At 50.7% G+C, this 10779-nt stretch overlaps 1 protein-coding gene across 1 annotated transcript in view; it reads left to right on the forward strand.

Moving 5' to 3' along the window:
• Positions 1-9022: 9022 nt before the first annotated feature.
• The window catches only part of RAPSN (receptor associated protein of the synapse), a 10382-nt gene continuing 8625 nt past the window's right edge, over positions 9023-10779 (forward strand). The window contains exons 1-2 of the mRNA XM_049647051.1: positions 9023-9214; positions 9713-10051. Coding sequence (XP_049503008.1) covers positions 9023-9214; positions 9713-10051 — 531 coding nt within the window. The remainder of the gene's footprint in view (positions 9215-9712; positions 10052-10779) is intronic.

The following is a 10779-nucleotide window of genomic DNA, read 5'->3' on the forward strand; positions in this document are numbered from 1 at the left end:
ATATATATATAGAGAGAGAGAGAGAGAGAGAGAGAGAGAGAGAGAATAGTGTGAGCTTGAACCAGGAATGGGTACGGAACGGAGGGGAGAAGAATGCCAAGCAGGCTCTGCATTATCAGCACACTGGGCTCAAACTCACAAACTGAGATCGTGACCTGAGTCGAAATCAGGAGTCAGACGCTTCACCAACTGAGCCACCCGGTGCCCCAGCATTACTTTACCTTTAAGAAGACAAAACAACTCCCAAGGTGCCTGAGTGGCTCAGTCGGTTAAGCATCCAACTTTTGCTCAGGTCGTGATCTCACAGTTAACGGGTTCGAGCCCCGCGTCAGGCTGTGCACTGACAGCTCAGAGCCTGGAGCCCGCTTCGGAGTCTGTGTCTCCCTCTCTCTCTGCCCCTCCACCACGCACACACACTCTCTCTGTCTCTTTCAAAAATAAATAAACGTTAAAAAAATTTTTTTAAAAAGATGACAAAATAATTCCCATTTATGAATTGTATCTGTTCTCCACCCAGCACCTGGCAGCATAGGAAGGTGGAGACTGAGGCACAGAGAAGCTACAATTGTCACATAGCTCTAAGTAGGAAAGTTAGGTTTTTAACCCAGGTCAACCTGACTTCGAACTCCCTGTAGAGCATATTCCTTTGGGAGGGTCTATGGTGGACCGTTGTTTAAGTTCCACCTCAAGGGGCACCTGGATGGCTCAGTGGCTCCTTGGAGCCCCAAGGGCTAGCAGGTAAGAGGTATTGCAGGAAACATGTAATGAATAGATGAACAGATACCAAAAGGTGATAGTTGATTTTGGTCAAGAGCTTCTTGATGTGCTCCCCCTGCCCCCAATTACATTAGAGTTTGATTTCGAAATTTCCACCCACTCGAGAAGAAAGGGGATCCTTTCCTTTCATACCTTGTTTATACATCGCTCCCAGCCAGTACCTGGGTTCAACGTAGGGCCTCAGTGGCCTTGAAACAAATGACAGCCAAGTCCCTTAGAGCCATTTTACAGGGACCCTGCTAATACAACTCCCAAGGCAGCCCCCAGAGGCCCTGTCCCACAAGGAAGTTGGTGCCAGCACCTGCTTGGCCCTGTGCTGCTGGAGAGCCCCCGCGGCAGTCTGGGAACTCCGAGAGAGGGGAACCTACCTGCGGTCCTCTAGCCTTGAGACTGTCCCCGACCCAGTCATCCTTGAATGTGCCCAGAGCCTGACACAATGACCTTTTCAGTTTTTTTTTAATTTTTAAAAAATATTTATTTTGGGGAGAGCACGAGCAGGGGACGGGCAGAGAAAGGTGACAGAGGATCCAAAGCAGGCTCTGCGTTGACAGCAGTGAGCCCACTGGGGGGCTCCAACTCACAAACCGCAAGATCATGACTTGAGCCAAAGTTGGACACTCAACTGACTGAGCCACCCAGGTGCCCCCACAATGACCTTTTTAAAAAATCATTTCAGGGGCGCCTGGGTGGCTCAGTCGGTTAAATGACCGACTTCGGCTCAGGTCAAATCTCGAGGTTCGTGAGTTCGAGCCCCTCATCGGGCTCTGTGCTGACAGCTCGGAGCCTGGAGCCTGCTTTGGATTCTCTGTCTCCCTCTCGCTCTGCCCCTCCTCGCCTCATGCTTTGTCTCTCTCTGTCTCTCGGAAATAAATGTTAAAAAATTTTTTTAAATCATTTTAGGGTTCTAGTTTTTTTTTTTTTGTTTTTTTTTTTGTTTTTTTTTTGTTTTTTGTTTTTTTAAATAGTTATATAGAAGAAGCTTTAGAGTATGGTGGGAAATCGGGGCGCCTGGGTGGCGCAGTCGGTTAAGCGTCCGACTTCAGCCAGGTCACGATCTCGCGGTCCGTGAGTTCGAGCCCCGCGTCAGGCTCTGGGCTGATGGCTCGGAGCCTGGAGCCTGTTTCCGATTCTGTGTCTGCCTCTCTCTCTGCCCCTCCCCCGTTCATGCTCTGTCTCTCTCTGTCCCAAAAATAAATAAAAAACGTTGAAAAAAAAAAATTAGAGTATGGTGGGAAAAGATTTGTTCAGGAATCTCTTAATCTGGTCGGACCACTAGTCCTGGGACCTTGGGCAAGTAAGTGACTTGATTGTCTCAGCCTCACATTCCTCATGTACCAAATGGAAGTGAAGACACCCACCCAGCAGAGCTGGGAAGATAAGAGATTGGCACAGGGCCGCCCCTGGCAAACACTTGCTCAACTTGCTAAAAACCCTAAGTATATAAAAGAAGTGAGCGTTTCCCCATCCCACAGCCCATTGATAACCGTTAAACAGATGGGGTAAGTGTGCTTCCAGAAATTTTCTCTCTATATACAAAAAATATGTACATATATAATTTTTGTTAATAAAAATGAGATCGTGTCATAATGTACAGAATGTTCTGCAGCGTGCAGTTTTTCGTTTACTATGTCACGGGCACCCTTCCATCTCAGTATGTACTCCACCATCTACAGCTTTCAGTTTTAGAGGCTACAGAGCATTTCATGGTTTCTTCACCACTTTCCTACTGGACATAGATTATTTCTAGTTTTTCCACTCTTACAAACAGTAAAAGCCAATTCCAGGAAGGTTCAGTAGGCCCGTTATAGGGGTGTTAGTTCAGTGACTCGTTTTCATAGAAACTACCAGAGAGATGATACCCCAATTTACAACCAGGAAAATGAATGTGTCGAGAGGAACAAACTGCCCAAGGATCCCACAAATCCCGGCAGAGGGGGCCTGAGACTGTCCCCTCTGGTTACATTTGTCATGCTTCTGCAGCAGGGGCCAGGCAGGCAATGCAAGTGAGTGAACGGAGGCCGACCTAACATGACAGATGACACCCGGCCTCAGTGTCAAGGCAAAAACAGTGGGAGCGAGGTGGGGGCTGTGGGTGAAAGAGACATTCCTGGTCTGCCTACCTGACTGGTTGACCTGCAGAATACCAGGACCGAGGGTGTTTGAGCTCCTGTCTCCAGGAGAAGCAGAAAATGCCGAGTTTTATATAAAATCTCCGAGGTAACAAATGTAGCCAACCAACTCAGAGGTCTCCAGCCTTTGCATGCCACATTGAGACCCCTGCTTCAGCCCCAAACTTAATATTCTTTTTTTTTTTAATGTTTATTTATTTTTGAGAGACAGAGACAGAGTGTGAGAGTGGGAGGGACAGAGAGAGAGAGAGGGAGACACAATCTGAAGCAGTCTCCAGGCTCTGAGCTGTCAGTACAGAGCCCGACTGGGGCTTGAACTCAAGAGCTGTGAGATCCTGACCTGAGCCGAAGTCAGAAGCTTAACTGACTGAGCCACCCAGGCACCCCTGATTCTACTTTTGATTATAATTTTTTTTTTAACGTTTATTTATTTTTGAGGCAGAGAGAGACAGAGCATGAACAGGGGAGGGGCAGAGAGAGAGGGAGACACAGGATCGGAAGCAGGCTCCAGGCTCTGAGCTGTCAGCACAGAGCCCGACGTGGGGCTCGAACTCACGGACCGTGAGATCATGACCTGAGCCGAAGTCGGACGCTCAACCGACTGAGCCACCCAGGCACCCCATCTACTTTTGATTATAAAGCAGGGGTCTAGCATGTGAGGCACGTAGCTTGTACCTGACACAGAAGGCACTTGGTAGAAGCCTCCGTGCCCCCGTGCCACACCACCCTGGGAGGTTAAGTGGCTCCGAAAGGACCATTTCAATCTGTCCTTTTGACTTCCAGGGGCCATTTGTCTGCCTTCACTGCCGTTCATTGGTGAGCAAGGCTTGACTCTTGACCCTCTCCTGAGCCGCCTTTGTATACATTTCTTCTGGCCACCCTGACCAGAGCCTCTGTTCTGTTGTGATTTCTGAAGACGGGTGTCCAATTCCCCTTTACTTTTCTCCCTCTCCCTCCTCCTTCCTGAGACAGTATCATGGTTAAGAGAGGGACCGCTGGGGGACGCCTGGGTGGCTCAGTCGATTAAGCGTCCGACTTCAGCTCAGGTCACGATCTCGCGGTCCGTGAGCCCGAGACCCGCGTCGGGCTGTGGGCTGACGGCTCAGAGCCTGGAGCCTGCTTCCGATTCTGTGTCTCCCTCTCTCTCTGCCCCTCCCCCGTTCATGCTCTGTCTCTCTCTGTCTCAAAAATAAATAAAACGTTAAAAAAAATATTTTTTAAAAAGAGGGACCGCTGGGGTCACACTGCTCAGATCCAGTCCCTGCTCTGTCTCTAGCCGTGTGGTCTTGGGCAGGTCAAGTTACCTCTCGGTGCCTCAGTTTCCTCATCTGTAAACTGAAGGAAATGTTTAGCTCAGGAAATTTTAGTTGTTGTTCTTCCGTTGGTCTCACTTTGCCAGGGGCTGTGCAGGTGCTAGGGGTACAAAGACAAACCACAGCCTTTGCCCTAAAGGAGCATGACCTTGACATAACTGTGCAGTAGTCCGTAAAGGGCTGACTGGGGGACAGAGGGAAACTTTCTCCTGCCCAGTTTTCAAGTTCTGAGATCATGTGAGTTCCCAGGGACCCAAAAGGTACCCAGACTCCTTTGGGGCAGATGTAGGCTGCCCATGTCCTTTCCTTCCTGCCAAAGACCAAGATGAATTCAGGTCTAGACTTTTGAGCGGGAGTGAATCTGCTAGGTCTTTCACTTTCCCTGTGGGCCCAGTTTCCTTCCCCTCTGGAGGTTAACTTTCACCAAGGACCCACCTTCCCAGATGAGAGGAAGATCCCAGCCAACACTCCTGTGCGAATGGCTCCTTGGCTGGCCACCGAAACTTCCTCTCTCCCCCTTTCCCAGGTTCCGTGGTGGGGATTCAAGAGCACTTCCCCCTGGGGAGTGCCCCTGACCTTGCCTGGCCCCATGGGTCTTTTCCCTACATCCTCTCCACCCTCTGCTGCGCTGTGACCCTGGGGCATGGACTCCTGAACTGGCTGTGAGCCCTCCTGCTCCAGATTGCCCCTCTCTGGACCCACGTGCCTCACAGTAAAGAGGAAGCCAGCTCTGCCCACACCTCGGTTTCCCCAGGATGAGGCAGGACATGGCAGATTGGCTGTGAAGCCTGCAGCGGTTGCTTTGAATTTCAAAATTAGACTTTTGTTCCTCCCCCTTTTCCCATTCATTCATTCAGCATGTTCATTGAGTGGCCATGCCTGGCCTGGCCCTGGAAATAGTCAGCGGTGGATGAGACAGAGACATGCCCACACATGTGAGTAGGGAAACAGATGTTAAGCAAATAACCTTATTGATGAATATAAAATTATAGAGGTAAGTCTTGTGTCAGAATGGAATGTGATTCTCCACAAGAGCATAATAAGCTGATTCACCCTAACTAGAATGTAACTAGGCAGAATATTGCGGTAAGGAGGAAGAAAGGAATCAAGAGGTACAAAGGCCCTGGGGCAAATGGGTTGGCAATTCCTCAGAAGTTGAACACCACAAAAAATGAAAACATGGGAGTATGTTGGTGGCTCAGTCAGTTGAGCGTCCAACCCTTTTTTTTTTTTTTATGTTTATTTATTTTTGAGAGATAGAGACAGAGAGCGAGTTGGGGAGAGGCAGAGAGAGAGGGAGACACAGAATCTGAAACAGGCTCTGAGCTGTCAGCACAGAGCCCAACATGGGGCTCAAACTCGGGAACGGTGAGACCACGACCTAGGCTGAAGTCAGACACTTCACCGACTGAGCCACCCAGGTGCCCAACTGTCTGACTTTTGATTTCAGGTCAGGTCATGGTCTCATGATTCATGAGTTCGAGCCCTGCATTGGGCTCTGTGCTGACAGTGTGGATCCTGCTTGGGATTTTCTCTCTACTCCTCCTCCCACTTACTGTGTCTCTCAGAATAAATAAATAAAGTTTAAAAAATTTTAAATAGAAAATGAGAAGATTTGTCCATGAATGTTCATAGCATGGTTATTCTTTACAGCCCAAAAGTGCAACAACCCCCAAATATCCATCAACTAATGAATGGTTAAATAAAATGGTATGTCTATCCAATGGATACTATTCAGCTGTAAAAAGGAATAAAGTACAGTATGGATGAACCTTGAAAACATGATGCTCTGTGAAAGAAGCCAGTCACAAAAGGCGGCTTGTTTTATGATTGCATTTATATGAAATGTCCAGAATAGACAATTCCATAGAAAGTAGATAGTGGGGGTGCCTGGGTGGCTCTGTCAGTTAAGCATCTGACTCTTGGTTTCGGCTGAGGTCATGATCTCACAGTTCATGGGTTCAAGCCCTGCATCGGGCTCTACTCTCAGTGTGGAGCCTGCTTGGGATTCTCTCTCTCCCTCTCCCTGCCCCTCCCCTGCTTGTGTTCTCTCTCTCTCTCTCTCTCTCTCTCAAAACTAAATAGACTTTAAAAATTAAAAAATAATAAAAATAATTTTTTAAAAAGACAGTAGATAGTGGTTGTGGGGTGTATTAATTTGCTCGGGCTGCCATAACAAAGTACCATAGACTGAGTGGTTAAACAGTAGGAATTTATTTTCTGAAAGTTCTAGAAGCCAGAAGTCAGAGATCAAGTGTTGAAAGGGTGGGTTCCTCCTGAGGCCTCTCTCCTTGACTTGTAAGATGGCTGTCTTTTTTCTATGTCCTCACTTGGTCTTACAGTGTGTGTCTGTGTCCTGATCTCTCTCTTATGACACTAGTCATATTAGGTTAGGGCCCTCCCTAATGACTTCATTTTACCTCTTTAAAGATGGTGTCTATGGGGCGCCTGGGTGGCTCAGTTGGTAAGCATCCGACTTCAGCTCAGGTCATGATCTCACGGTTTGTGAGTTCGAGCCCCGCATTGAGCTCTGTACTGACAGCTCAGAGCCCGGAGCCTGCTTCAGATTCTGTGTCTCCCTCTCTCTCTGCTCCTCCCCCACTCACACTCTCTCACTCCAAACTTAATAAACATTAAAAAAAAAATTGAAAAAAAAAAGATGGTGTCTCTAAGTGCATCCCATCTAGGGGTAAGTCTTCAACATATGGATCAGGGAGGGCACCAATTCAGCCATAATGGGGGGGATAGAGTGACTTCTCATCAGTATGGGGCTTCTTTTTGATGTGGTAAAAATATTCTGGAATTAATGGTGATCAATGCACAAATTTGTGAATATACTAAAAACTCTGTTCATCCTGAAAGAAGGATTTTTGCCCTGGGGCAAGAAAGAGCCTGGTGTGCAGAGAAGAACGAGAAAAATCAGGGGAGACGAGCTGGTGGGATTGGCAGGGCCCTGTCACCTAGAGTGTCTCAATACTAGGACCCCCAATATTTCAAGCGTCTGCTCTCTATTTAAGACGTTCTGCTCTCCAAATAGATCTCTATATAAGACAGCTCTACATAAGGTGCCAGGGTGGCTCTTGGTTTCAGCTTGGGTCATGATCTCAGGGTCCTCAGGTCAAGCCCTGTGTCAGGCCCCACACTGGGCACGGAGCCTGCTTGGGATTCTCTCTCTCCCTCTACTGCTTGTACTTTCTCTCTCTCTCTCTCTCTCTCTCTCTCTCTCTCTCTGAGAACCTACTTCTTTAAGTAAACTTATATTCAAAAATTTTTAGGGGTGCCTGGGTGGCTCAGTCAGTTAAGCGTCCAACTTCAGCTCAGGTCGTGATCTCGCGGTTCATGGGTTTGAGCCCCGCATCGGGCTCTGTGCTGACAGCTCAGAGCCTGGAGTCTGTTTCGGATTCTGTGTCTCCCTCTCTCTCTGCCCCTTCCCAACTCGCGTTCTGTCTCTCAAAAATAAATTTTAAAAAATTAAGAAAGAACATTAAACTTATATTCAAAAATTTTTTAATCTAAAAAAAAAAGAAGGGCAGGTGGCTTGGGTGGCTCAGTTGGTTGAGTGTCTGACTCTTGGTTTCCTCTCAGGTCATGATCCCAGGGTTGTGGGATCGAACCCCACATCAGGCTCTGTGCTGAGCATGGAGTCTGCTTAAGATTCTCTCTCTCTCTCTCTCTCTCTCTCTCTCTCTCTCTCTCTCTTTCTCCCTCTGCCCCTCTCCCCCCTTGCATGCTCTCTCTCTCTCGAAATAAAAAATAAAATAAATTTTAGAAAAGATGTTGCCCTTCTCCACAGTGTCTGGCACTAAAGCACATTATTAGGAACCTTTCCAAACTGGGAAGGGGATTGGAATTGGGACACTTTTTAAATGTTCAAGGGTCAACTCCTGTCCCTGGTGGGTAGTGCGCCATGGAGCAGGTGGACACAGCTCGGGATGACCTCTTGCTTTTCTACAGCTTCTTCAACACTGAGTTCTAACAATCCACCGAGGTAGGTAACAGTACTCTTGCCCAAAGTCACATGGCCCACACAGCTAATAAATGGCAGAATCAGCCTGACTCCAGAGTCCACGCTGTTCCCCACTGCCCTATGCTGCCTCCTAACAACCCTGTGAGTTAGGGTTTATTAGCCTATTATTATCCTCATCTGACACGAGGAAGCTGAGGCGCAGGGGTGAATCACAAGGCTCGGGTCATACTGTGATTAAGCACTGGGTGTTGGGGACGGTGTGGGCATGTGCGTGTGTAAGAGGCCTCGGTGCAGTGCCCGGCGAATCACAGAAACAAATCCTGGGGGACGGTGGGTCTAGGGGGAAGGTTGCGATGGGGAGGGGCAGGGCTCGGGGCTGGTCAACCGCCTCACTCATCCCTGCTTCCTCAGCCCACCTCTGGAGGCAGCTCCTTGGCCAGCCTCCGGGGAGGGCCTGTCCTGCCAGGGGAGTTGGGGCCAGTTTCAGAGGTGCCGAAGAGACACCCACGGGGCTGCCCAGGGAGCAGGGTGCCTGCATCCCTGGGCAGCCAGCTCCCAGCTTGGGGTGGGTGCAGCAGAGGCCCGCATGACATTGTGGCTGACATTCCTCAGCGGCCACGTGGCCCCAACTGGCAGGGACAGCTGCGATCAGGGGCCGCACCAGCTTTGTTCCCAGGGTGGCGCCTGCTCTCCATCCAGGCCCTGCTCGCCTCCTGCCTGGTGCTGCTTTCCTGCCCGTGGCTCCGTGGGCAGCCGGCACCGTGGTCCCCGCCATGAGTGCCTAGAAGCCCGCAGCCACCAGGATCTCTCCGTGTGCCGGGCAGGGCTCTGGAAGGATGGGGCAGGACCAGACGAAGCAGCAGATCGAGAAGGGGCTCCAGTTGTACCAGTCCAACCAGACAGAGAAGGCGCTGCACGTGTGGATGAAGGTGCTGGAGAAGAGCGCGGACCTCGTGGGGCGCTTCCGCGTGCTGGGCTGCCTGGTCACGGCACACTCGGAGATGGGCCGCTACAAGGAGATGCTGAAGGTGGGCCTGGCTGGCTCCCCCCCGGCTCCCGACCCTCCCGCCTCCTCAGACTCCCCTGCGTCCCGTGGGCTAGCAGCATGGCCCCGTGGGGGGCTCTGAGTCCCATCTAGGGCCCTGTGGCCTTGAATTTGGGTGTCTGAAACGGAGACCGAACTTCTTAGCTTCAGAGTTCGGGGATCTCCTGGCCAGGTCTGAGAAGGCTCCAGACTTCCCTTTTGGGATTCTGAGTCAGAACCCCAGGGGACGTGGAGATCCAGGTTTGGGGCCGGGAGTGGGAGGCCCATGTAGCCTCGGGCCGAAAGGTGAAAGCTATGGATCTGAGTTTGGTTTCAGGGCTGACACTTCTCGCCTATGGCTGGGGAGCAGAGAACTCGTCTGAGGCCGGGCTGGGTCCGAGCCGGGGGCTTGGTCCTAGGCCTCGGCTGTGAGGCAGGGAGGAGGTTTGGGTCGGAGGCTCAGAGTCCAAGTGGAAGACACCTGCCCCCACCCTCCTGGCAGTTCGCTGTGGTGCAGATCGACACCGCTCGGGAGCTGGAGGATGCTGACCTCCTTCTGGAGAGCTACCTGAACCTGGCGCGCAGCAACGAGAAGCTGTGTGAGTTTCACAAGACCGTCTCCTATTGCAAGACCTGCCTTGGCCTGCCTGGCACCAGGGCAGGCGCCCAGCTCGGAGGCCAGGTCAGCCTGAGCATGGGCAATGCCTTTCTGGGCCTCAGCCTCTTCCAGAAGGCCCTGGAGAGCTTCGAGAAGGCCCTGCGCTATGCCCACAACAACGATGATGCCATGCTCGAGTGCCGTGTCTGCTGCAGCCTGGGCAGCTTCTATGCCCAGGTCAAGGTGGGCCTGGGCCCAGGGGGAGGGAGGGCGGCGGAGGGCTCCGGTCCCCTGACACCCTCGCACAAGCCCCGCTCCCCATTCAGGACCTCGCTGAGTCCTCCCACGTAGGAGAGTCTGAGAGGGATGGTAAAGACTCACCAGGAAGGGCAGAGACAGAATTCAAACCTTGGTCTGCCTGCCTTCCTGGGAAATGGGAGGCTCCTGTGTGAGGACAGGCCAGGTAGCCGCACTGCCGTGTGTTTTGCTGTGTGATCTTGGACACAGCACCTTTCCTTTCTGAACCTTGGTAGGTGCAGCTATAAAATGAGGGAGAATAGGGCCCACCCTCCAGCATGGTTGTAAGAATTCATTCATCAAATATGTATTGCCGGGCTCTGTTGGCTTGGGATGTAAGCAGGGAAAACAACAACAAAGCCTCTGGCCTTGTAAAGGTTGCATTCTAGAAAACGACAAATAAACACCATCAGTAAGTCAATCATACAGCATGCTAGAAAGTGCTTAGGAGAGGGGCGCCTGGGTGGCTCAGTCAGTTAAGCATCCGAACCTTGATTTCGGCTCAGGTCTTATCTCTCAGTTTGTGGGCTGGAGCCCCACGTAGACTCCGTGCTGACAGTGCAGAGGCTGCTAGGGATTCTCTCTCTCTCTCTGTTTCTCTCTCTCAAAATGAATATGTAAACATTAAGAAGAAGAAGAAGAAGAAGAAGAAGAAGAAGAAGAAGAAGAAGAAG

Source organism: Panthera uncia, chromosome D1, assembly GCF_023721935.1.
Source record: "Panthera uncia isolate 11264 chromosome D1, Puncia_PCG_1.0, whole genome shotgun sequence".
In the NCBI taxonomy this organism is placed as follows: Eukaryota; Metazoa; Chordata; class Mammalia; order Carnivora; family Felidae; genus Panthera; species Panthera uncia.